At 42.5% G+C, this 27909-nt stretch overlaps 1 protein-coding gene across 3 annotated transcripts in view; it reads right to left on the bottom strand.

Moving 5' to 3' along the window:
- Positions 1-216: 216 nt before the first annotated feature.
- Positions 217-27909, bottom strand: part of LOC123505870 (myotubularin-related protein 6-like) — a 263730-nt gene continuing 236037 nt past the window's right edge. For all 3 annotated transcript variants that reach the window (XM_045257680.1, XM_045257679.1, XM_045257681.1), the window contains 13 exons: positions 23643-23800; positions 22380-22505; positions 20241-20375; positions 19551-19683; positions 12815-13047; positions 12109-12217; positions 11287-11428; positions 10849-10977; positions 9583-9709; positions 4366-4470; positions 4037-4222; positions 3016-3147; positions 217-2814 (listed from right to left, as the gene is read on the bottom strand). In XM_045257680.1, coding sequence (XP_045113615.1) covers positions 2665-2814; positions 3016-3147; positions 4037-4222; positions 4366-4470; positions 9583-9709; positions 10849-10977; positions 11287-11428; positions 12109-12217; positions 12815-13047; positions 19551-19683; positions 20241-20375; positions 22380-22505; positions 23643-23800 — 1865 coding nt within the window. In that variant the 3' untranslated portion in view covers positions 217-2664. The remainder of the gene's footprint in view (positions 2815-3015; positions 3148-4036; positions 4223-4365; positions 4471-9582; positions 9710-10848; positions 10978-11286; positions 11429-12108; positions 12218-12814; positions 13048-19550; positions 19684-20240; positions 20376-22379; positions 22506-23642; positions 23801-27909) is intronic.

Below are 27909 nucleotides of genomic sequence, written 5' to 3'. Positions count from 1 at the left end.
TCCTTTCATGTGACAATGCCAGACATCCACTCCAGTACTGAATGTCAAAGCAAGGACTCAAACAGTAAATCACCACAATTTCCTTCACTTGATAAAAGTTTCTAGTGTGAAGTGGTGTGAGGCAAATAGTTACTATCTAAGTAGAGACTAGTAGAGACTTACAACATTGGCTGACACAAGGAAATATGCAATGAAAGGATGAAAGATCAAGTGACACATTTGTCTCCATTTATTTATTCATCTATGAAAATTTGAATCAATGGCAATCACTGCCTTATTTCCTCCTCCTGACACCACACTTCTTATTATCTCTTGGTAGGCTTTGAGCATAAAAAAATAATAAATAATTTGTAATAGTGATATTTGAGGCAAGGAACAAGTTTGGTATTTGTTAGTATCATAATGGTAATGTATTCCCTGATCAATGGAAGAAACTTAAGGTAACATAAATAATTACAAGGTGAATGTGGAACACAATTGTATCAAGGGTCTATTATCAGTGTCCCATGATTGCCTTGGCTACTCAGACCTGTGGACACCAGCAGGGAGGAGAGACTGCCACACCTCTGAGGCACAACCCTGTATTGCCTGGAAGAAAATGCCTAAACTACTGCTACCGTTCCATTCCTGTGTTGATGACCTACATGCATTGCTGCTCTGCAGGTCTGTCTCCCTTCCTCAACAATAAGTTACTTGCTCTCTTTGTGCAACTTTCTACTGTTCACAGTTTACAGAGTGTGAGTGCAAAGGATACAAGAGTGAGCTTCCAGTCTTTGAGTCTTCCAGGATCTCCGTAACAACTTTCTAAGCACTCTGGAAGCTGGAATGAAACACAGTTATTTCTTGTTTGACAGTTTTCTCCTATTCCTTATGAAATCTCCCAATATGAAATATAATTAATTTCCTTCAATTAATTTACCCACAAAGATGAGATTGATGTTTCCTGATAAGTCTGAGGGCTCACGCCTAGGAGGATGTCCAGGCAACTTTAATCAGAACAGACACACTATACTCAAACAGGTTATTGGGAATCAATATGGTAACATTAAACCCTTAAATGATCAACAAAGAAATCATGTCACACAAGGAATAACTATTTGTTGTGAAATAAGATGAAAAGTGTGAGACAGATGAGTAATGAATTCAAACAATGACTCAGTAAAGGCTGCCTGTGGACCACAATGACAACAGAACAGAGGAGGGAAGGGTGTGAGGGATGCCAGGGGAGTTACAACACACCGCCAAGAATTCATTCTGAGTTTGCCTGTGAAAATTCTGAAACTAAAATAGTCATGAACCTGACTTTATTCAGATCACAAATTCATGTCTCAATGCTCTTCCAGTGTGGCGTCGTCTGTCTGCAGGGAGATGCAGGGCAAACGTCTGACAGGCAACAGTTTTGATTGGGTTTGCCCTGCCATACTGTACAAATGTTTACAATGTATTCCTGCAGAGACAGACAGACACTTCTCTCTCAAAAGGAGACATGGCATCAGAGACATGGACAGAGAGAACAATAGACAGACAGACAGACAGACAGACTGCTGGCCACGTGTAACACTGCAATGTATCTACAAACGCTGTGATGGTGAGACATGCAGTGCCTTCTGTGGCCGGCAGTTTCATTTTAGCTACACAAAGTGGCGGCTTGTCTGTGCCGCTGCTTTCAGATCCTCACTATCACAGTGTGAGCTACACAGTGCAGCCTCACAGGCACCACTTGTGATGCACCTCTACAGCTGCATCTCCTCTAGGTACTGTATGCACTGGGGAAACCCCCAAGGTGCCTCACCACCACCACCACCACCAGTGCTGTGTGCTGGTGTCAGCCTTCTGCCCACCAACACGCTTACCTCACAACTCCTGCCTCTCTTTTGTAACTTAAACTTAAATTATCAATTATAGGTTTATATGATTCTAGCATAACTGCATTATATAATTGTCTCATAACAGGAACTAAATCAGAGTATAATATATATTTTTTTTGAGTTATAAGGTCAGTTAGACTTCCAGGTATTTTAACAATAGTGAAGCATTTCCCTCCTTGCTCCATCTTGACCATGGAAAGGATGAATGCATTTCATAACTTGTACTGAAGTACAACTTGACACTCCAAAAAACTAAGAGCTAAACAATCAAAGAATGACCATGAGGTTTAAGTAGGTGAAGTAGTAGTACTGTACTCTGGTAATGGTTGCCGGCTAATCCTGTGTGGTGGAGTGCGACCCACCTGTGTACAAACGCTGCACTACCACACCAGAGTCATGTCCTCGCAGAGGAGAGTGCAAACAGTGACAAATCAACAACACGACCAGTGGAAGCCTCCACATGTGGCGGCAGCAGCAGCGGCACTTCCACTGGACACTTCTAAGTAGAGCCAATGTGTGCTGGCCAATCACAGTTCTCTGCTCCTAACACAGAGAGGCAAATTTATAGGGAAGCTGCTTGCCTGCCTTCCACGCCACCACCCAATGAAGGGCTGGTAGCAATGAAGACTCCATCCCATCTGACTGACTGACCAGCTGCCCTGAGATGCCATGGTGGCACCCCAGCCTGGCTGCAGCTCTTACAACAAGGAAAACAGGGAGAAGGAAGAAGAGGAGAAGGAAGAGGAGGAATAAATATGAATCACTCCACAGTAGTTGATCACCCCCTCCTCCCCGACTATGGCGTGTCCACCGAGACGGAGCGAGTGACATCCTTGTAGCACGGTCGGCACACAGGCACTGGCTGTTGGCTGAGGTGGCCCGGCAGCGCTGTCTTCTTGTCTATGCAGCGAGTACAGAACACTTCCCCGCACCGCCAGCAGTGGTGCTGCAGCGGAACACAAGGCCTGGCTTTAGTTGTGGGTTGGGATTTAAAGACACCCTTCAGAGCTCAAGGTTTACAGGTAACATTTTGTCATTAGTTCTCTACTAAATATTTTCTCTATAAATCCTAAAATGAAAAGTAATTTACTGTCCCAAGTGGCTGGTCTTTATGTCATTTTACCTGTAATGGAAACCCAAAACTCACCTTGCGGCTGAAGTGATCAAAGGGAGTGGAGCAGGAGCACTCCTTCACATTACGGAAAGTTTTCCAGTCCAGAGCAACAGAGGCCAGCTCAGGGGATACAGCTCGCAGCGCCTGGTGGGACAACAGCTGGTTCTGCAAGGTAAACCATGTGCTGTGATGTGCTGTGATGGTAAACTGTGTGTTGTGATGTGCTGTGAAGGTAAACCATGTGTTGTGATGTGTTGTGAAGTAAACCATTTGCTGTGATCTGCTGTGAAGGTAAACTGTGTGCTGTGATGTGTTGTGAAGGTAAACTGTGTGCTGTGATGTGTTGTGAAGGTAAACTGTGTGCTGTGATGTGCTGTGAAAGTAAACTGTGTGCCATGATGTGCTGTGAAGCTAAACTGTGTGATGTGATGTGCTGTGAAGGTAAACTGTGTGCCATGATGTGCTGTGAAGCTAAACTGTGTGCTGTGATGTGCTCTGAAGGTAAACCGTGTGTTGTAATGTGCTGTGAAGATGAACCATGTGTTGTGAAGTGTTGCTAGTCAGGCCACACGTGTCAGGAGTATGATAAGGAAGCTGCAAATCTGTTTCTGGAGGGTTCCTTCACTATCACTTCTCACCCCTCTGTGTATTCATCAATATTAACTTTTCTACTTGTAACAGTACCACCTGCTATAGAGATAACACAAATGCAGGACTCTGGCTCATGTTCTGAAATACTGCTCCTTTGCCAAGACTATTTCTAAAGGCCAGAGATGGTTAGCTAGGGTTTCATGGGTATTTCTTCCATCAGTCTATCACTAGAGCCATAAAAACACCCTTAATAACCTGTGTCACTTCAATTGGAACCTTTTGAATGCAGTGGAGGTGCAATGCAGGTGTTTTTAAAATATGAACCTCTGTTATAGCTGCTTCTCACTGCCTTCCTCTCCTCACCACCACAACACAAACACCAAGGCAGTGAGTGGCAGCTGTGATATCTAACCAAATGAGCACCACCACCACCACCACCACCACCACCACCAGCAACACCCACCATGAGCTTCTTTCCCCCGCCATGAATCAAGTGCGATGGGTTGATGAAGTTTGTGTCTGGAGCAATCTTGTCTGAGGTGACGTCTGAGTCTGCCTCGTGGGTGACGGGGAGCGCCCCCACTGACACCAGCGACTCCTCTATCTCCTGCATTCCCAGCACGCCCAGGCTCTCCACCTTCCCTTCATTCTGTAGGGGAGGCAAGACAGTTAACCTTTCCTTCAGTACCATGATGCATTTACATATTCACTCTGCTTACTATTTGGTGATATTATGTAGCTTCAGAAACTTATGTGGGGATTAAAACAGTGAAGACTCTGGCCGCTCATCACCTGCTGGGCCGCGTCAAGAATACGATTGTCACACAGGCCGTCCGCTGCTTTCCGGGAAGCGTTCCGTCCTCGCCGCTCCAGCTCACCCTTCAGCCAAGTGATTCGCTGCAATGTCACACAGAATGCCAGTCAGTCACAATACAGATCTTATTAATGCCTACAGTACCAAGATACATTTCTATATTTACTCTGCTTACTATTTGGTGATTTTATGCAACTTCAGAAACTCATGTGGTGATTTAAAATAGTGAAGACTCTTGCCATTAATCTTGTAACCTTCATAGACCCTTCCTAATGTCAATAAAATCGTCTAATCACACCCAAAATTCAAGATAAAAATGTGTCCCAGTACTGAAGGGGTTAAAATACTGAAGATTGTGGCCATTAATCTTTTGACCTCCATAGATCCTTCCTAATGTTAATAAAATGGTCTAATCACACCTAAAACTTGTGGTAAAAATGCATCCCAGTACTGAAGGGATTAAAATAATGAAGACTGGGGCCATTAATCTCCTGACCTCCACAGACTCTTCCTAATGTCAATGAAATCGCCTAATCACACAAAAAACTCAAGGTGACCCAGTACTGAAATAGTTAATGCTTCACTGTTTGGTATTTATTCAACCCTCTGTGTGCACTGATAGGGTGACTCTAACACTGTGTGTGTGTGTTTCACTGTTTGATCTGCTGCAGTCTCTAATGAGACAGCCAGACGTTACCCTACGGAGCGAGCTCAGAGCTCATTATTTCCGATCTTTGGATAGGCCTGAGATCAGGCACACACCACACACCGGGACAACAAGGTCACAACTCCTCGATTTACATCCTGTACCTACTCACTGCTAGGTGAACAACACCTACACGTGAAAGGAGACACACCCAAATATCTCCACCCGGCCAGGGAATCGAACCCCGGTCCTCTGGCTTGTGAAGCCAGCGCTCTAACCACTGAGCTACCGGCCGTGTGTGTGTGTGTGTGTGTGTGTGTGTGTGTGTGTATTTACCTAATTGTATTTACCTAATTGTAACATACGGGAAAAGAGCTATGCTCGTGTTGTCCCGTCTCCATATCTATTAATGTCCAGCTTTTTCTTAAAATCATGAATATTCCTTGCGTTGACCACTTCCACGTCTAAACTATTCCATGCTTCCACCCTTCTATGAGGGAAGCTATATTTTTTCACATCTCTCCTATAAGTGGCCATTTTAGTTTTTTCCCATGCCCTCTCGACATTCTTCCATTCCACATACACAGATCTTCCCTATCCATTTTTTCCATGCCAATCATCACTCTGTATATTGCTATCAGGTCTCCCTTTCTTCTGTTTTCCAGGGTTGGAAGTTGCATTCTTTTCAGTCTGTCTTCATAAGTCAAATCTCTTAAGTCAGGCACCATTTTGTTGCAGCCCTCTGTACTTTCTCTAGTTTCCTTATGTGTTTCTTTAAGTTCGAGCCCACTGTATTGTTGCATATTCAAGCCTCGGTCTTATCATTGCAGTAATTATTTTCTTCATCATTTCTTCATCTAGATATACGAACGCCACTCTTATGTTCCTCAATAAGTTCAATACTTCTCCAATTATTTTGTTTATATGTCTCTCTGGCGATAGGTCATTGGTAATTGTCACCCCAAGGTCTTTTTCTTCATGACTGGTTTTATGTCTTCATTTCCTATCTTGTACATACTCCTGATTCTTCTTTCACTCTTGCCAAACTCTATTTTCTTGCATTTTGTCGTGTTGAACTCCATTTGCCATGTACAGCTCCATTTCCATATTCTGTCCAAGTCTTCCTGGAGTAGTTCGCAATCTTTGTCACATCTCACTTTTCTTAACAATTTTGCATCGCCTGCAAATAGGCTCACATAACTGGACACCCCATCCACCATGTCATTTATGTAGACTGCGAACATTACTGGTGCCAACACTGATCCCTGTGGAACTCCACTCTCCACCAATCCCCATTCTGATGGTCTGTCCTTAATTATTGTTCTCATTTCTCTTCCTACCAAAAAGTCTTCCATCCATTTTAGTAAACTGCCATGCACTCCTCCTACCATTTCAAGTTTCCAGATCAGTCTCTGGTGTGGTACCTTATCAAAGGCCTTTTTTAAATCCAGATATATTCCATCAGCCCAACCATCTCTTTCCTGTATTACATCTATCACCCTCGAATAGTAACATATCAGGTTTGTCGTGCATGAACGCCCTTTCTAAAACCAAATTGACACTCACAAAGTATGTCATTTTTCTCCAAGAAGTCTGTCCATCTATTCTTCACCACCCTCTCACACATCTTAGCTACCACACTTGTAAGTGACACTGGTCTATAGTTCAATGGGTCTCTCTTGTTACCTGATTTATAGATTGGGACAATGTTAGCTCTTTTCCAGTCTTGGGGCACTACACCTTCCCTTAATGAGGCATCAATTACTTCACAAACTTTTTCTGCCAATTGCTCCCTGCATTCTCTTAAAATCCATCCTGATACCCCATCAGGTCCCACAGCTTTTCTCACTTCTAAACTCCCCATCATGTTCTTGATCTCCTCCACAGTTACTTGAAACTCCTTCATAATCCCTTTCTGTTCCATTACCAGTGGTTTGTCAAAAGCAGTCTCCTTTGTGAATACCTTCCGAAAGCATCCATTCATAGCCTCTGCCATTTCCTGGGATCTTCACTGCATACTCCATTTACTTCTAAACTTTCAATACTTTCTCTATTTTTGATGTTGTTGTTCACATGTCTGTAAAAAGCCTTGGTTGGTCTTTACATTTATCAATTATATCCTTTTCTTGTTTCTTTCTTTCTTCTCTTCTAATCAACACATATTCATTTCTTGCTCTTTTGTAACTTTCCCACTGCTTAATCCGTCTTTTCCTTCTCCACCTCTTCCATGCATCCTCTTTTCTTGTTCTAGCCTTTTCACATCTATCGTTAAACCAGTCCTGCTTTCCAACTTCTATGTTGTCTTATTGGTACAAATTTTTCTCACCTTCTTTGTATATTTTTATAAATTCCTTCCACTTTTCATTTGCTCCTTAGCACTCTTGAATTTCATCCAATTTGTCTCTTGAAAGAATTTCTTTAGGTTTCCAAAATCTGTCTTGGCATAATTCCATCTTCCCACTTTATATTCTTCATTTCTTCTAGATTTCTCTTCATCTATCACCTTGAACTCCAAAACTGCATGATCACTCTTTGCTAAAGGGCACTCCACCCTCATCTCCTCAATGACCATTGGCTCTGTACTAAAGACCAAGTCCAGTCTTGACGATGCTCCTCTCCTCCAAACCTAGTATCTTCTTTGACCCACTGAGTTAACACATTTTCCATTGCCAGTGTCAATAGTGTATTTCCCATGTTGTCTCTGATCCTTCCATTGACCAGTCCTCCCAACACACCTCTTTACAATTAAAATCTCCCATCATTATAGTTCGTTCACAGCCACCCAACATTTCTTCCAGACATGTTCCTGTATCACTTATCATTTCTTCATATTCCTGTACTGACCATGCATTTGTCTTAGGTGGTACGTACACCACTATGTAGTGCCTCTTTTTCCTTCATTAGTTTCTGCTCTGATCTTTAGCACTTCTGCCTTTCCCATACCTTTTTCACTTGATCCACCTTTATATCTTTTTAACCAGCAACATCACTCCTCCTCCCATCTTACCTACTCTATTTCTTTTCCAAACATTATATTTCCTTCTCCAACCATCATCAGGTCTTCTCCTCTCTCAGTTTTGTTTCAGTAAGACCCACAATATCTGGGTTCTTGTCCTCAAGTAATCGTTGAGTTCTAAAATCCCGATATCACTCCATTTATGTTGGAATACATTACATTTCGCTCATATGTAAGTTTCTTTAGTCCTTTCTTGCTGTACTTTTCTGGGTTATGAACCACTTCCTCAGTCTCATATCCAAGATTCTCCAGAAAACTCTTTCTTCTCCTCTTCTGTCCTCTCTTCATTTTTTTCAAAGCCTCCTTTCTCAACTCATTTAACATTTCTCTTCCTTTTCACCGAGATCTCTTCTCAACCAAATCTTCCTTGTTGTTTCCTGCTGGGCTAGCCTCCATGACTTCTCCACCAATTCATCTACATCCTTTTGTGACTTAAGTTTGATTCTTATTGGCCTCATACCTTCTCTTGTGAACTTTCCAATTCTATGGAAGTCCTCTATTTCTTGTACTAGGTCTTTTCCTCCTCCTGCACCACATTAATGATATTATTTATCACCTTTTTTATGTTTTTCTCTCTCTCCATTTTACTCGGTGTCTTATCCTCCTCCACACCAAATATCACCACACATCTCTTTTTGTCTACAGTTTCCCTCACCAATGTCTCATTTGACTTAATAACCTTCACCACTTTGTGTGTGTGTGTGTGTGTGTGTGTGTGTGTGTGTGTGTGTGTGTGTGTGTGTGTGTGTGTGTGTGAATTCTTTTACCTAATAACACTTTTCTATGCTGTCAAAATAATTCCGTGGTTTTTATCGTTTATAATTGTTTTCATGTGTTTCTTAGACTGCATCAGGTAGGAGTTTTTCTGACACTAAGTGGTTTGTGGTGAAGAGAGAACACACAATGAACTCAATGTATGCATAACTATCAAAAAACACTGACACATTCTTTTTTTCTTCTTTATGTAAGAGGGAATACCTGGCAAAAAAAAAAAAAAAAAATAAAAATAAAAAATAAATAAATAAATAAATAAATAAATAAATAAAACATGGGTCCACTTAATTGTCAGTCCCCTTACAGGTCCGAAAGAGTTAGACAAAATAAAGGGATAAATGTCTTGAAACCTCCCTCCTACCATGATGCGTTTCCATATTCATTCTAGCGATTATTTGGTGATTTTATACAGCTTCAGAAACTCATGTGAGGATTACATAGTGAAGACTGTGGCCATTAATCTTCTAACCTCCATAGACCTTTCCTAATGTCAATAAAATCATCAAATTGAACACAAATCTCAAAGTAAAAATGTGTCCCAGTACTGAAGGGATTAAAATAGTGAAGACTGGCCATTAATCTTCTAATGTCAATAAAATGGTCTAATGGTACACAAATCTCAAGGTAAAAATGTGTCCCAGTACTAAAGGAGTTAAGTAAAGTCAAGTTTGAGTAGTGGTGATTCAAAAGGGAGGTTAGATGTGGCACCTTGACAGCTCCTTCCCTTCCCCTCCCCTGCATCACCCTGCCAGGCACTACCTTGGTGAGGTAGTCGGCCTGGTCAGTGAGGGACTGTGTGTGCTCCGTGGTGGCTGCCAGCAGGTCCCCAAGAGGCTCCCGGGGATGGATGCCGTTCTCAAACCTGTTGTACATCCCTCGCCAAAACCTGTGGAGGACAGACACACACACACACATAATTCAGTAGGTTTTATTGTTACTGTAGAGCAGTGTTTTCCAACCCTTTTTTGGTGGCAACCCTAAATGCAATCTTAACTTGGAGTAGCGACCATAATAGTAATAATAAATTCAACCATTCCATGTTACAGTTATACATACTTGCAAAATTGTACATGAAAGCTACTGGTACAATGGGCGGAATTGCATGAGTAAAGGTGTTTCATGACTGCGCCTCTTTTGTTACTATGTGTTCAGTAGAATCTTTACCTCACCCTACTAAAGTAAATCAGTTACATTAATCATAATAAAAATAAGAACAGCAGTGAATTATTACGATATATTTTTTGAAAGACTCTCTGGCGACCCTCACAGATACCATTGTGGCCCTCATTTGTGTGGTGACCCTGGGTTTGGGAGCCACTGCTGAAGAGGTTAGTCACATTAAATTTTTTTTGTTATTTATGCAGGAGAGAAGTCAGCCAAGGCCAACAAAATATAAAAAATATGCCCACTTAGTTTAAAAAAAAAAAAAAAAAGGCCCACATGAACCACGGCAGGCTACACATAATAAAGGGAGCAAGTGTGAGCCGGCAGGAAGTGATGGCTGTGCTTCCTCTGCCGCTGGTTTTCTTCTCTCTAATCTGACCTCTGTGGTTCCTTCCTGACTTGCTCTCCCTCCATCATGTTTCTCTTCACAGCCCCTCAATATTCTTCCCTTGTGGAATTCTTACATTGAATATATATCAAATGGCTAGGTAAAAGTAAATAAAAACCATTAACACTGCCATTATCTTTCACAATAAATGATCCGCGTTCAGTGTCTCTCACCGCTCCTCCTTCACCTCCTGCCCTCCCTCTCCCTTCATCTTTCTTTTAACTCTTTTCTCCATTATTACAATTCTGCACACTTCTAATCACCTCCTGGCTAGGCATCCTTCCCACCTCTTCAGGCCCCCTCCCTTCCCCATCAGATCTACCCCCTCTTCCCATCAAACCTACCCCTCTTCGTCTCCTCTCCCCATCAAGTTTATCCCCTCTTCCCTCTTCCCTTCCCTTCCCTATCAGACCTACTTCCTCTTTCCCTCCCTATCAAGAATCCCTTCCCACTCCAGCCTTCCCCCAGCTCACCTCACACTCTGAGGACACAGGGTGAGGCGCAGCACGTCTGTGGTGGAGTCCCTCCTGTACAGCGGGTTCCTGTACTCTGTCACGTGGCTCCTGATGAAGCCCCACAGCGAGTACGTCCGCTCCGATAACCTGCACACACACACACACACTCATTCAAGGGATGCAAGGCTGTGGTGGTGGTGATGGGTGTGTCTGGAGTTGTGTTAATGGATGTGAAGCTATGGTGGTAGTATTTGTATTGGTGAGAATAATGGTGGTGGAGGTAATTGTAGCAATAGTAGCCATAAAGGCATGGTTCAGTACTTATACCTATATACCAAGAGTTAAAGTACAAAGAAAATGTACCCACTGATATTTAGAGCTCATGTCACTTCCACAATAAATAGAATACACACACAAACACATCAGTGATTGTATTCCCATGATTTAATACTTCACCTTAAATCTACTCTGTCCTTCTGACAATTGCCGATGAACGTTCCAAACTGGCAGGAGAAGACGTGGTCGTGCAGCACCAGCAGGTACCGCTCGTTGAACTCAAAGGCCGACGGCAGGATCTGCTGCAGCTGCCACACACAGTCTGGGACGCAACACACCCACACCATTACAAACACCAACAAAAAAAAAGAGAAAAGAGAGAGAGAGAGAGAGAGAGAGAGAGAGAGAGAGAGAGAGAGAGAGAGAGAGAGAGAGAGAGAGAGAGAGAGAGAGAGAGAGAGAGAGAGAGAGAGAGAGAGAGAGAGAGAGAGAGAGAGAGAGAGAGAGAGAGAGAGAGAATGGTAGGTGCTTCCCATCATAATCACTATCATTCTATTCGACATTCTTAGTCTCCATTACTGGGCTGAGCAGTGTCAAGAGTCCAGGGGTGAGGGCTTCCTCCCATGGTGTCTTTCGCTGACTGACTGCCAGTACCTTTCATTCTGGACTGATGACAAAGTGTTGCTTGAAAACATTACCACTGGATCTAACCTTTGAGTGCTTCCCAACAACAGATTAGCACAAGGAAATTTGTATGTGTGTACTGAGACACACAGTCATGCCAGTAGCAACACCAGTGAAGATGACAGTGAGGCTGATAATTAAGTAGACATGAAAAGCACTGAAGATAATGACGATAAGCAACATGAGGAAAGACACCTCAAATGTGCCTTCCTCCATCCCTCTCCCCACTAACACACCCCAGCACACACACACACACACACACACACACACACACACAAGGATTTCCTCATGCCTCACTCTTTCAGCCCGGGGAAATACCTATGAACTGAGTGAAGATTGGAGAGACTTCCTTGGGGTCGCCCTGGATGTGACCACAGCGATCAGTGAACTTGTGACCAAATGCCAGCCACTCCTTCTCTATCAGGATCTGTTGGCAGTGTGTTGGTGAGACATGAGACAATGCAGCTTTCTCAAAAAAAAAAAAAAAAAAATGTAGATTGAATTAACCCCTTGAGTACCATGATGCATTTCCATATTCATTCTAGTTACTATTTGAGAATTTTATACAGCTTCAGAAACTCGTGTGAGGGATTATAATAGTGAAGACTGTAGCCATTAATCTTCTGACCTCCATAGACCCTTCCTAATGTCAATGAAATGGTCTAATCATTAACAAATCTCAAGGTAAAAATGTGTCCCAGTATAGAAGAGGTTAATATAGTGAGGACTGTGACCATTAATCTTCTGACCTCCATAGACCCTTCCTAATGTCAATAAAATGGTCTAATCGTACACAAATCTCCCAATAAAAATATGTTCCAATATTGAAGGGGTTAATATAGAGAGGACTAAGGCCATTAATCTTCTGACCTCCACAGACCCTTCCTAATGTCAATGAAATCATCCAATCACATCCACATTTCAAGGTAAAAATGTCCCAGTACTGAAGGGGGGTTAAGTTCATGAGGTTGCAGTATACAAACAGACCCTGACTCCAACCCACCCCCACAACTACTACACCCACCTGGAAGCCCTGGATGGTGCGGTAGTAAGGGTCGAGCAGCAGCTGGGCGAGGGCACAGGTTTGGGCGGTGCGGTCCCAGCCGTCAGAGCAGTGGACCAGCACACTGACACCTTCCATCATGGAGCTGGTGATGAACACGGCCGTCTCCAGCACAGACCGCACGTGTTTCAGCCACCCCGATGACTCCACACCGCTGATGAAGCCGTTCATGGAGGGCGGTACCAGCTGGCATGCTGCAACACACACACACACATGGATAGATACTTAGTTTATTCACACACACACACACACACACACACACACACACACACACACACACACACACACACTGAGTCAGGGGAGAAAACTTTGGGCCTTGCTGAAATTATAGATCAACAGATCATAGAAGAGAAGATAGCTGAGAAAGTGGTGAAGGTTATTAAGTCAAATGAGACATTGGTGAGGGAAACTGTAGACAAAAAGAGATGTGTGGTGATATTTGGTGTGGAGGAGGATAAGACACCGAGTAAAATGGAGAGAGAGAAAAACATAAAAAAGGTGATAAATAATATCATTAATGTGGTGCAAGAGGAGGAAAAGACCTAGTACAAGAAATAGAGGACTTCCATAGAATTGGAAAGTTCACAAGAGAAGGTATGAGGCCAATAAGAATCAAACTTAAGTCACAAAAGGATGTAGATGAATTGGTGGAGAAGTCATGGAGGCTAGCCCAGCAGGAAACAACAAGGAAGATTTGGTTGAGAAGAGATCTCGGTGAAAAGGAAAGAGAAATGTTAAATGAGTTGAGAAAGGAGGCTTTGAAAAAAATGAAGAGAGGACAGAAGAGAGAAGAAAGAGTTTTTCTGGAGAATCTTGGATATGAGACTGAGGAAGTGGTTCATAACCCAGAAAAGTACAGCAAGAAAGGACTAAAGAAACTTACATATGAGCGAAATGTAATGTATTCCAACATAAATGGAGTGATATCGGGGATTTTAGAACTCAACGATTACTTGAGGGACAAGAACCCAGATATTGTGGGTCTTACTGAAACAAAACTGAGAGAGGGAGAAGACCTGATGAAGGTTGGAGAAGGAAATATAACGTTTGGAAAAGAAATAGAGTAGGTAAGATGGGAGGAGGAGTGATGTTGCTGGTTAAAAAAGATATAAAGGTGGATCAAGTGAAAAAAGGTATGGGAAAGGCAGAAGTGCTAAAGATCAGAGCAGAAACTAATGAAGGAAAAAAGAGGCACTACATAGTGGTGTACGTACCACCTAAGACAAATGCATGGTCAGTACAGGAATATGAAGAAATGATAAGTGATACAGGAACATGTCTGGAAGAAATGTTGGGTGGCTGTGAACGAACTATAATGATGGGAGATTTTAATTGTAAAGAGGTGTGTTGGGAGGACTGGTCAATGGAAGGATCAGAGACAACATGGGGAAATACACTATTGACACTGGCAATGGAAAATGTGTTAACTCAGTGGGTCAAAGAAGATACTAGGTTTGGAGGAGAGGGAGCATCGTCAAGACTGGACTTGGTCTTTAGTACAGAGCCAATGGTCATTGAGGAGATGAGGGTGGAGTGCCCTTTAGCAAAGAGTGATCATGCAGTTTTGGAGTTCAAGGTGATAGACGAAGAGAAATCTAGAAGAAATGAAGAATATAAAGTGGGAAGATGGAATTATGCCAAGACAGATTTTGGAAACCTAAAGAAATTCTTTCAAGAGACAAATTGGATGAAATTCAAGAGTGCTAAGGAGCAAATGAAAAGTGGAAGGAATTTATAAAAATATACAAAGAAGGTGAGAAAAATTTGTACCAATAAGACAACATAGAGAAGTTGGAAAGCAGGACTGGTTTAACGATAGATGTGAAAAGGCTAGAACAAGAAAAGAGGATGCATGGAAGAGGTGGAGAAGGAAAAGACGGATTAAGCAGTGGGAAAGTTACAAAAGAGCAAGAAATGAATATGTGTTGATTAGAAGAGAAGAAAGAAAGAAACAAGAAAAGGATATAATTGATAAATGTAAAGACCAACCAAGGCTTTTTACAGACATGTGAACAACAACATCAAAAATAGAGAAAGTATTGAAAGTTTAGAAGTAAATGGAGTATGCAGTGAAGATCCCAGGAAATGGCAGAGGCTATGAATGGATGCTTTCGGAAGGTATTCACAAAGGAGACTGCTTTTGACAAACCACTGGTAATGGAACAGAAAGGGATTATGAAGGAGTTTCAAGTAACTGTGGAGGAGATCAAGAACATGATGGGGAGTTTAGAAGTGAGAAAAGCTGTGGGACCTGATGGGGTATCAGGATGGATTTTAAGAGAATGCAGGGAGCAATTGGCAGAAAAAGTTTGTGAAGTAATTGATGCCTCATTAAGGGAAGGTGTAGTGCCCCAAGACTGGAAAAGAGCTAACATTGTCCCAATCTATAAATCAGGTAACAAGAGAGACCCATTGAACTATAGACCAGTGTCACTTACAAGTGTGGTAGCTAAGATGTGTGAGAGGGTGGTGAAGAATAGATGGACAGACTTCTTGGAGAAAAATGACATACTTTGTGAGTGTCAATTTGGTTTTAGGAAAGGGCGTTCATGCACGACAAACCTGATATGTTACTATTCGAGGGTGATAGATGTAATACAGGAAAGAGATGGTTGGGCTGATGGAATATATCTGGATTTAAAAAAGGCCTTTGATAAGGTACCACACCAGAGACTGATCTGGAAACTTGAAATGGTAGGAGGAGTGCATGGCAGTTTACTAAAATGGATGGAAGACTTTTGGTAGGAAGAGAAATGAGAACAATAATTAAGGACAGACCATCAGAATGGGGATTGGTGGAGAGTGGAGTTCCACAGGGATCAGTGTTGGCACCAGTAATGTTCGCAGTCTACATAAATGACATGGTGGATGGGGTGTCCAGTTATGTGAGCCTATTTGCAGACGATGCAAAATTGTTAAGAAAAGTGAGATGTGACAAAGATTGCGAACTACTCCAGGAAGACTTGGACAGAATATGGAAATGGAGCTGTACATGGCAAATGGAGTTCAACACGACAAAATGCAAGAAAATAGAGTTTGGCAAGAGTGAAAGAAGAATCAGGAGTATGTACAAGATAGGAAATGAAGACATAAAACCAGTCATGAAGAAAAAGACCTTGGGGTGACAATTACCAATGACCTATCGCCAGAGAGACATATAAACAAAATAATTGGAGAAGTATTGAACTTATTGAGGAACATAAGAGTGGCGTTCAGATATCTAGATGAAGAAATGATGAAGAAAATAATTACTGCAATGATAAGACCGAGGCTTGAATATGCAACAATACAGTGGGCTCGAACTTAAAGAAACACATAAGGAAACTAGAGAAAGTACAGAGGGCTGCAACGAAAATGGTGCCTGACTTAAGAGATTTGACTTATGAAGACAGACTGAAAAGAATGCAACTTCCAACCCTGGAAAACAGAAGAGAAAGGGGAGACCTGATAGCAATATACAGAGTGATGATTGGCATGGAAAAAATGGATAGGGAAGATCTGTGTATGTGGAATGGAAGAATGTCGAGAGGGCATGGGAAAAACTAAAATGGCCACTTATAGGAGAGATGTGAAAAATATAGCTTCCCTCATAGAAGGGTGGAAGCATGGAATAGTTTAGACGTGGAAGTGGTCAACGCAAGGAATATTCATGATTTTAAGAAAAAGCTGGACATTAATAGATATGGAGACGGGACAACACGAGCATAGCTCTTTTCCTGTATGTTACAATTAGGTAAATACAATTAGGTAAATACACACACACACACAGTGGCGGCTCGTGGAAAAATAGAATGGAGGGACTGTGTCACTGCAAGCTTCACACAACAGTACAATAATAATAATTAAAAGAAAAAATAATAAAAAAAGAAATAATTAAGCAAAGGATTTTATAAACTTACAGTTATACATGCTATAAACCTGCAGGATCATCACTGTCAGGTAGGTGGTGTGGACTGTGGATGGCTGAGGTGGTGGCATCAATATCATTTGAAAATAAAATCAGTGCGTTGGCTCTTTGACGCAGCAAAATGATGTATTACTAGCTCATTAAAGTCCTTCATTTTTGCTATCATTATATTTTCAATGGATATAATTGCTAGGGCAGACAGGCTCTCCTTTGCTGTGGTACTGTGCAAAAATGTTTAGATTCTCTTCAAGGTTGAAAAGCACCTCTCTGTTTTTGCCGTTGTCATTGGAGTTATCAAAATTTTCAGAAGTTTGACAGTTTCTGAAAATGTTGAGAGTAAATGATAATCATTCATCATTTCCAGCAGGTCAATGAGGGTTTCTGATTGACACAAATCTTCTCTTGTGTACAGTACACTAAGTTCATTTCTCAATTTGTCTTTTTCAAGCATGGGATAAGTTGCAACTGCTTGTACAAGTGCATTATCAGGGAAGTCCTTAGCATACACTGGAAAATTATTCACTAAAAGTAACTTGCCAGCTTCCAAATGATTTGTGAAGCTGAACCTCGTTTAGCACTGTGACAAAATGACATCACAAACCTCCTTTGCAGCAACTGATTTCTCTGTATTCAATTTTCTTTTCTTTTGCTCAAGAGGCGAGTCAAAACCATCACACTCCTCTCTTAACTTCTGAACAGCAGGAATGAAAGCTTTGACAGTTGCATTAGCCTTTGCTGCATCAATATTTCTTGACTTAAACTGAGAAGACATGATGTCAACATGAGGCATTACTTTGGAGAAAAATTCCAACCAAAATTGGAAATCAGGATCACTCACAATTCTCTTTATACCGGCTGCTGTGGACCCAGTGTCTCTTGAGTTAGGTGCTTCCAGAAAGCTGCAACATTCAATTACTTCCTCTTTCATTTCATGTACAGCATTGACTGTTCTGCTCTTCAAATCCCAATGTGTTGCAGATGGTCTTGGAATTCGACGGCCAGTGACTTTCTCCAACGCAGCCATTCTTTGTGGAGATTTTGAAAAGAATGCTGGTATTCCCGACAAGCTGTTAAAAAATACTCGAACATCAGTATTCTGTGATGCTGCCTGTTCAAAAATCAAATTCAGCTGGTGTGCATAACAGTGGATAAAATGAGCATTGGGATACACTTCTTTGACGAAGGCTTGCACATCCTTATCAACACCACTAATGGCAGCTGCACCATCATAACTTTGAGCAATGAGCTTGTGTGGAAAATTACCAATCAAAATCTGGAGCTCTTTCAATAATACACTTGATAATGCCACTGCTGTCCGATTGATTAAGTGAAAAAGTCCCCAGAATCTTTCAACAGGTTTGCCGTGCAGCTCATACCTCACAACGACCACCAGCTGTGTTTCATCATCAATGTCACTCATCTCATCACACATAACTGCCAAATAGTCTGCACTCTTTACCTCTTCTATGATCTCATTTCTGCACACTTCTAACATAGATTCCAAAAGTTCATTGTGTATCGACTGTGATGTTCCTTTGAGCACTGAAGCATCATGTACGTGAGCATCAAAGCTGGAATCCCGCCCACAGGCAAACTCCACTAAGCCTTGCAGCAGCCCTGGGTTTTTGTCGCTCAAAGTTCCATCATGTTCTCTAAGAGGGAAGTCAAATTTTCCACAAAATTTGACACAGTCTATGATTTTGGACAACACATTTCTGTTCTTTTCCACCTCTTCATTATGTTTAGCAACCGAGAGCTGCTTGTCTGATGAATTAACTTGACTTACAATATTGACTTTATCCAACATTGACAGATCAATGACGCTATTGATGTGCTTGGCGGACTGCTCGTGTTTCATTTTCTTCTGTGGTAAGTGCCTCAGGTCACTCATTCCACTTCTGGTCTACGACGGCTCCCCGCCAAACAGTAAGCATGGAAAGCAGAATAAAGCATTTTTCTTGTCACAACCACACAGCCATTCACACTTCTGATACATACTCATGTTAAACTGCCGTGTGTATTGTTTGTTCCTGCTTGTACTCTTCTGCACAATGGCTAACGCTGGAGTGTGTCTTCCTCTGGCTTTTAGTTCCATCTTTTCATTTAGTGACAGCTGCGAAAAATTGATGCTTTGTAAATACTCCACTGAGTTCACTCTGCCTCCCATGGTCACCTTTGTCACACGGTGGTCAAACTTGTGGAAAACATTTTCAAAGCAACTTCACCACCAACTCCAACACGTGGCACAGACACCAACGGCACCGCCCCAATGTAAACACAGCCTTGCGCCGACACGCCCACCCAGCGGCTACAGATTGAAGCAGGGCCAGGGCCAGGCTCAGCTGCTGCGCTGCATCCACTGCAGCTCAACAAAACATCCTACACAGTCGTACGGCATGAAGCCTATTTTTTTTTGTCTCGTTTTATGGTAAAAAAAAAAAAAAAAAAAAAAAATTGTTATAAATATTTTCAAATAACGTAACATATAAGGACTTTTTGTTATGACAATTTGTTACTTGCATAATATTCTATCACGAGATTGATGGAGTCATACACCTGTGGCAGTGAGTGTCTGGGCCTGGGGGGACTGCATCTCCAGAGCTCATATGATGGCCGAGCCGCCACTGCGAGCGAGTGCGCGCGCGCGCACGCACGCTACATAAAGCATTGAGGACTGCGACTAACTCTCAGTATGGCTGGCAAGAGACACAAACACAGTGAATGGACCGACTCCTGCAACACCAGCTCAACACAACACAAGTCGCCGCCACCTCCACACTCCACACTCACTCTCGATCTGCTTGGCGAGGGAGGCTCTCATCACGTGGATGTTTTCGATGCCGGAGAAATGAAACTTGATGTTCTCGTAGTACGCCTCGTTCTCGTAGCCTTTACCCGCCGCCCGGTTGGCCATGGCGTTGATCTGAAAGGCAGCGACCGGAGGTGAGGGATGCTGTATTGTCGGCCTGTATTCAGAACCATTTATCTCTCTCACCACCACTATTTTTCAAAATCAATGTTTTTCCAGTTAATAATGCAGAGGTCGTGTTAACCTGTCACTAGAATCACAAACACACCATTACAAATCAATGTCACTTCATCTACAGCCTTTTGGAAGAAGTGGAGGTGCAGTGTTAAGTGTTTCAGTACATGGGCATAGCTTTTGCCACCGCGGACTCATTGACGGGGCTGGTGTGTGTATTTACCTAGTTGTAGTTTTACAGGGCCTGGGATGTGTGTGTGTGTGTGTGTGTGTGTGTGTGTGTGTGTGTGTGTGTGTGTGTGTGTGTGAAGGTAGGGTGGGCCACTGCCACACTCTAAGTCTAAGGTAAACACGGCATCTCGGTATAAATTGAACTAAAACAAGTCTTCTGAGATCTGATGATGGATACATTATTCTGTTACTGCCGCCACCATTACTACCAAAACACAGCCTCAGCCCTGTGGAGGGAGGGGCCTGTGCCGCCACACACCACACACCTTGGGTCTGGTGTCCACCACAATCATATGGGATGTGTTGGGGTTGGAGCGCAAGATGCAGTCCAGCAGCTGTTCGTCCTCCTCGCAGCGAGCACTGAACCCGGACAGTGGCTGGGAGGAGCGGCACAGAGCGGCCTGGAACCAAACACAACACTCCTTCACACCACACAACAAAACATCAGGCATTTCTCATCCTTATTCTGTCCACCTCCATAATGCAAGAGTTAACCAGTATTCTCAATCATTCATCCCTTTCTCTGGTAAACTCTGGAACTCCCTGCCTGCTTCTGAATTTCCAACTTCCTACGACTTGACTTAATTTAAGGGGGAGGTTTCAAGACATTTATCCCTTTTTTCTGGCTAACCCTCTTAGACCTGGAAGGGGACTGGCAACTAAGTGGGCTTTTTTTTTTTAAATTGTTGCCTTTGGCTACCTTTCCCCTCTATCTACATAAAAAATAAAAATAAAACAGCATTGCTCTTATACAGACAGTCTCAACAGATACTACAGAAGCAATGCTATAAATAGATAACAAGGCGTGTATTTGCTCCTGGCTTGCTCTTTACAGACTGAGTGTAAGGAGTAATGAGAGGTGGGAGTGAGTGTGTCCCCCGATGGTCTGCCACTTTGCATAACAGACAAACAAGTCACCAGTCAGGTAAACACAGCGAACACAACAACACAAGGCTTGGTGCAGGAAGCCGCCAGACCTACACGAGGCTGTCCCTGTAGGAAATATATCTAACTATTTCCACATGTCATTCTCATCCATAAACTGTCTAATCCTCCTTAAACCCCTTGAGTACCAGGACGCGTTTTCATATTCATTCTGCTTAACCATTTGGCGATTTTACCCAGCTTCAGAAACTCTTGTGGGGATTGAACTAGTGAAGACTGGCCATCAAACTTCTGACCTCCATAGACTCTTCCTAATGCTAATAAAATCATCTAATCACACCAACAATTCATGATTAAAATACGTTCCAGTACTGAAGAAATTAAAGCTCTCTAATGACTCAACACTAACAACTTGATCACTAAGTCTGCTCCGTTCATCCACTGGCCTATCTGAGAACCAATTCTTTAGTTTTATTATACTTCAAACCATCAAGCTCAAAACTACTATTACTCGTCCTCTCCACATTACTGGGGAGAAAGTGTACCAAGGCAAGAGAATGGAATTGAATGGATCAAAAAGAGAAATCAAGTGTAAAAAAGAGAGAAAGTGTAAAAAACAGAGAGAAAGAGTAAAAAAGAGAAATCAAGTGTAAAAAAAAGAGAGAAAAGAGTCAAATAGAGAAATCAAGTGTAAAAAAACGTAAAAAAGAAGAGAGTAAAAAAGAGAAATCAAGTGTAAAAAAAGAGAGAAAGAGTAAAAGAGAGAGAGTGAAAAAAAGAAATCAAGTGTAAAAAAAAGAGAAAGTAAAAAAGAGAGAAAAAGTAAAAAAGAAATCAAGTGTAAAAAAGACAGAGAAAGAGTCAAAAAAGAGAAATCAAGTGTAAAAAAGAGAGAGAGAAAGTGTCCGAATCAATGTCATCCTTGTCCTCTCCCCTGCAGCACTTACACACCTCCATCAGATCACCTCGTAACGCCTTCAGCACCATGACACGTTTTCATTCTTATTCTGGTTACTATTTAGTGATTTGATACAGCTTCAGACACTTGGGATTAAAATAGTGAAGGCTGTGGCCATTAATCTTCTGACCTCTATACATCCTTCCTAATGTCAAGAAAATCGTCTAATCATATCCAAAACTCAAGGTAGAAATGCATCCCAGTAATTTGCCTTAAGTTGAACCCATTATTTCTTGTCCTATCCACATCACTGACCCTAAAAGTCTTACTAATGATGTTCTAGTTATATCCCCATTGCCATTGATATCTTAACATACAAACCTCTAAGGAACATAACTTTAATCCCTTTAGTACCAGGACACGTTTTCACATTCATTCTGGTGACTATTTGGCAACATTATACAGCTTCAGAAACAGGTGTTGGGATTAGAATAGTGACGACTCTGGCCATTAATCTTCTGACCTCCATAGACCCTTCCTAATGCAAATAAAACATAATCATACCTAAAAATCAAGGTAAAATATGCGTCTCAGTATTGAAGGGGTTAAAAGCTTGACTCACCTGGTTTTTGTGGAGGTACGAGAGGACAGGGAAGCGACCTTTGCTGCGGAACTTGGAGCTACTGAGGATGACTTTGGTGGGCGCTGAGGCCGGCACATACAGCTCCTGAGGGTAAGTGTCGCAGATCTGCCGGGAAACACCTTCGTTATTTTTTATTTCTTTATTTATACCATGTGGGCTTTTCACGGGAATTTACGGGCTAAAAGGGATACTTTTTAAGGGTACCTCCTATCTCAAAGCCCACCCGCTGGGAAACCGTTGCCCTGAGTGAGGAAGCCCAACCAACACTCAGACCGTGGACAGGATTCGAACCCGTGCGCTTGGAGACCCCTCGGACCCCAAAGCACGCATGGTTCCACTGTACCACGGCGGCCCCATACATCACAATGAGGACACACAGAAGAGGGAGGCGTGTAGAGATGCGGGTCATTTATTCTTATTATGGTGTGTAATGAAGGAGGTGATTATATTAGCATGTTAATGGCGTGTTTAGTGGAGGAAATATGCATATGTAGCTATATTAATGTTTCTGGCAGAGTGTGTGTGTGTGTGTGTGTGTGTGTGTGTGTGTGTGTGTGTGTGTGTGTGTGTGTGTGTGTGTGTGTGTGTGTGTGTGTGTGTGTGTGTGTGTGTGTGTGTTGCCCAGTGTGGGATTGAGGGAAACAAATAAACACACAAACTTTACGCCAATAAGGAATACCTGCCTCTGTTACTGTTTCCATTGTCACTACTGCTACTTTTATTCTACTGCTGCTGCTGCTGCTACTGCTACTACTACTACCACCATTACTACCACTACTATTACTACCACTTCCACTACTACTATTACTATTGCTACTACTACAATAACAACTACTACTGCTATTATTACAATAAAAATAACTACTACTACTACAATAACAACTATCACTACTACTACTACTACTACTACTATTGTTACTACTACTATTACTACTACTACTACTGCTACAATAACAACAACTACTACTATTACTACTATTCTTACTGCTACTACTATCACTGCTAATACAACAACAACTTCTACTACTACATAACATCAATAAAAAAACAAACAAATAAATAAAAACCAAATTGATACTACGACTACTACCACCACCACCACCACCACCACAACAACAACAACTACCACCAACCCCACCACATCACAAAGTTATAACTGAGAGTAGTGGTGGTGGTTGCCCAGAACATTATTACAACTACTATATACTACCACTACCACCACCACCAGCCTTCCCGCCTCACCTCATAGTTGTGGTTGAGAGTGGTGGGAGCCCAGGCCTCGCAGGGCACACCCATGCGGTGGTACTCTGCGGCGGGATTGTACAGGTCCCAGCCGCCACGCTTGTCCAGGTCATCGTTGCTCGCTGTGTAGTGGAAGCAGTACAGGTCCTCCAGGTGCACTGTGGAGGGAGGCACAAAGAGAGTTGCTTCACTGTTGAGGCAAGCACAGAAAGTTGCTTCACTGTGGGGAAACACAGAAAGTTGCTTCACTGTTGGGGAAGCACACAGAAAGTTGCTTCACTGTGGGGAAAGCACAGTGAGAGTTGCTTCATGGTTCTTTCTTTATATACAAGTGCGTTTTTTACTGTCAGGCAAACCAATCATTTGCCCCAAACTTGCCCAAGAAAGCAAGGGCCCCGTGAGTTCCAACCGCTTTGACACAATCTGTCACTGCGTACTGCTGTGACTCGGTGTACATCTAGTTAGTTTGGTTGCTTGAAATACCCTGAAGCCCTTGAGTCTTTGGTCTTTGGTAAATAGTATCTATCTACATGTCGCGTGTCCTGAGAGTCCCGTACAATATTTTGCTTAAGACTACTGGGGAGCTTTGCAATGCCGCTGAGAGAGAGAGAGAGAGAGAGAGAGAGAGAGAGAGAGAGAGAGAGAGAGAGAGAGAGAGAGAGAGAGAGAGAGAGAGAGAGAGAGAGAGAGAGAGAGAGAGAGAGAGAGAGAGAGAGAGAGAGAGAGAGAGAGAGAGAGAGAGAGAGAGAGAGAGAGAGAGAGAGAGAGTTGCTTCATGGTCCTTTCTTTTCTTCACAGCAACAAAAATGAGTGAAAAAATGAGTGAAATGAAAAAAAGCTCAAAAACATGTTCCAACGCAGTCCAAGGAAAGGTTGAAGAAAAAAAAAGCTCACCCAGAATTGTATCGTACGTGTGTTGACGCCTGCCTTTTGGAAGAGTTGAAGTCATAAGTAAGAGAAAATACAGAAGGAGAGAGAGAGAGAGAGAGAGAGAGAGAGAGAGAGAGAGAGAGAGAGAGAGAGAGAGAGAGAGAGAGAGAGAGAGAGAGAGAGAGAGAATATCAAACCAATTACCCTTGCATGTGTGTTGTTCCCGGTGCAATGAGGGGAAAGGAGATGAGAAGAGAACAGAAGACCTTGCTTTGTTCTGCCGCGTGTAATGAAAAGCAAAAGAGAAGAGAGAGAGTGAAGGAGTGAGTTTAAAAATTGAATTAGTGTAAGTGTGGTGTGAGTCAAGTTTAAATAGAGTAAGGCGTGGGGTGTAATGAAGTGTGTCTTGTCCCGCCGTGCTGAAGTTGTGGCTGTGAAATTGAAATGTAAGATAGGATAAAATGAAAGTTTTTTTTGTGTGCATTATAAAACAGTTGTAGTGGATTTGTTGCAGTGAAATAATGGATGTTGCCAGTGTTTTTGCGTGTGTGTGTGTGTGTGTGTGTGTGTGTGTGTGTGTGTGTGTGTGTGTGTGTGTGTGTGTGTGTGTGTGTGTGTGTGTGTGTGTGTGTGTGTGTGTGTGTGTGTGTGTGTGTGTGTGTGTGTGTGTGTGTGTGTGTCATGGTTCCTAGTCACAATGGTTCAGCAAATTCGTCTCTCTCTATAATTAATCCCTTCAGTACCATGACGTGTTTCCCTATTCATTCTGCTTCCTATTTGGCGATTTTATTAAGGTTCAGAGACTTATGTGGGGATTAGAATAGTGAAGCCTGTAGCCATTAATCTTCTTACCGCCACAGACCCTTCCTAATGCCAATAAAATCGCCTAATCGTACCCAAAACTCATGGTAAAAATGCTTCCCAGGACTGAAGAGGTCAAATCCTCTTAATGTCCAATCTTTTAATGCCAATCATCCTTCCTTCAAATGTAAGTGTATGCTGTTCAAAGGTCTGTCAGAAAACTTGTTAACATGTCACCAGAATTAGAAAAACATCCTTAAAAACCCGTGTCACTCCCCTTGGAAAAATAGTGAAGGTGTTGTGAGGCGCGAAGTGTTTCAGAATATGGGCCTAGCTGTATGGCCTTCCCCTCTCACTACGACTACGACAGTTTTCCAAGGCCACAGAGACAACTAGCTGGGTTTTCAAGACAGTTTCTGCTTATAATAAACTAGAACTGTTGCCAATTTATCACCAGAACCAAAAAAATACACTAAAAACACGAATATTCTTAACTGGAGCCTTTGGAAAGCAGTGATGGTGAGACAGCAAAGCGTTTTAGGAAAAGGACCTCTTCTTGTGAGCAGGTCACATGATAGGCTGGGCAGGCAACGGGGCCAAGCTGTCCAGGTCATGTCCTCTTTGTTTGTATGAAGGAAGCCCCACCGTGGACCGCATCCCACCACCACCACCACCCACTGCTTCTCATTTCCCTAGCTCATCTACCCTGAAGGTTTTACTGCTCCAAATCCTATTACCGCCCACGTCTGCCGCTCCAAACCTGCTCTAGCTGTGCATGAAAAAGCTTCGGATTCGCTTCCACACACGCCAGGTTGCATCAGACATTTGCTTACTCCAGAACTCGTCAGAATGTAATAATGAAACGCATCTAACAATGTACCAGCAACAGACTCCCAGGCCTCAGCTCAAGCCAGCCAGAATAACACGACAGGACAGGATCAGCTGCAGCCAAACACAGACCTGGAGTTTAATGCCAAGCTATGCATAGTGGTGAATAACAAATGTACGAGGTTAGGAGTAAATAATGAAGGATGAATGGATTAATACAAATGTGGAGGAATGAAGGCAGTGGGGAGGTATATACACTCTTAACCTCTAGAGTATACCATGACGCGTGTCCATATTGATTTTATTTGGTGATCTTATACAGCTTCAGAAACTTATGTGGCGATTAAAATAATGAAGACTGTGGCCATTAATCTCCTGACCTCTATAGACCCTTCCTAATGCTAACAAAATGGTCTAATCGTACACAAATCTCAAGCTAAAAATGTGAAGACTGTGGCGGTTAATCTCCTGACCTGCATCGAGCCTTCCTAACGTCAACAAAATGGTCTAATCGTACACAAATCTTAGGGTAGAAAAGTATCCCAATACTGAAGGGATTAAAATAGTGAAGACTGGGGCCATTAATCTCCTGCCCTCCATCGACCCTTCCTAACGTCAGCAAAATGGTCTAATCGTACACAAATCTTGGGGTAAAAATGTGTCCCAGTATTGAGGCGGTTAAAAATACTGCAGTCTTATGGAGAAATGAAAGAAAACAGAGACACACACGAGCCCTTAGGTCAATATAAGTGAATACCTGAAGGCGATGGGAGCAAACCCTCTTAAAAATATTGAACTGTTACAGGGAGAAACGGAAACAGGAAAACATAAGGAGAGTTTGTCCTGGAAGTATATTATGAAAGAATTGGAGAAAAATATGATATTGAAGATGATAGGACTTGTGAAAGCTTTCTCTCTCTCTCTCTCTCTCTCTCTCTCCTCACTACAAACGACTTGAGTTACACAAGACGAGGGGAAAAAACACAGAGAAAAAGTTCGAGAGAAAAGTTTGAGGCAGAGTTTACTAGCAAAGACGAGAATATGAAAACAAGGATAGGAAACACAAATAAGCTGCGAAGACTTAGAAGATAGTGAAGGTAATAGAAGAGAATACTTGCCCTGCCTTCCTCTATGCATACTGAAATGACGGACTAGAGGTATAGAGAGGAGGGAGGAGGAAGACAAGGGAAAGATAAGGAGGGTCTGGAGCACTGAAGTTTAGCAAAGGACGAGGAGGAGGAGGAGGAGGAGGAGGAGGAGGAGGAGGAGGAAAAACACGAAGATAAACCTGGAAACTTCTAAGGCAGCTGTTGTTCCTTTGATGTCTTCAGTCAATACTGCACGAGTTCATATTATTCCCAAGCTAATTAATTTTGATTCACCAACTTGGGATAGAAAAAAAAAAGCAGGATATGGAATTAAGTCGTAAAAATGAGCTTTCCAATCCTCTTTGTTATGCTCTTCTCTTCCTCTTTCTTCCTCTTCCCTTCTCTCTCTCTCTCTCTCTCTCTCTCTCTCCCAAAGGACACAGCCAGCCTTATCTCTTGCATCTCCTCTATTTTCTCCCCACAACCATTCAACAGGCTCCTAATAAATCCTTCCTCCTCTTCCTCTTCCACTTCCTCTTCATTTTCTTCCTCCATCTACCTCCACCATCCCTCCTTTCACTCCCCAATCTCTCTCTCTCTCTCTCTCTCTCTCTCTCTCTCTCTCTCTCTCTCTCTCTCTCTCTCCTTCAATTTCCGTACCATCTACCTTCACCGTTCCT

This window comes from Portunus trituberculatus, chromosome 18 (genome assembly GCF_017591435.1).
Source record: "Portunus trituberculatus isolate SZX2019 chromosome 18, ASM1759143v1, whole genome shotgun sequence".
Classification (NCBI taxonomy): Eukaryota; Metazoa; Arthropoda; class Malacostraca; order Decapoda; family Portunidae; genus Portunus; species Portunus trituberculatus.
Note: the sequence above shows the minus strand (reverse complement) of the source record. Positions and strands in the feature narration are given on the sequence as shown.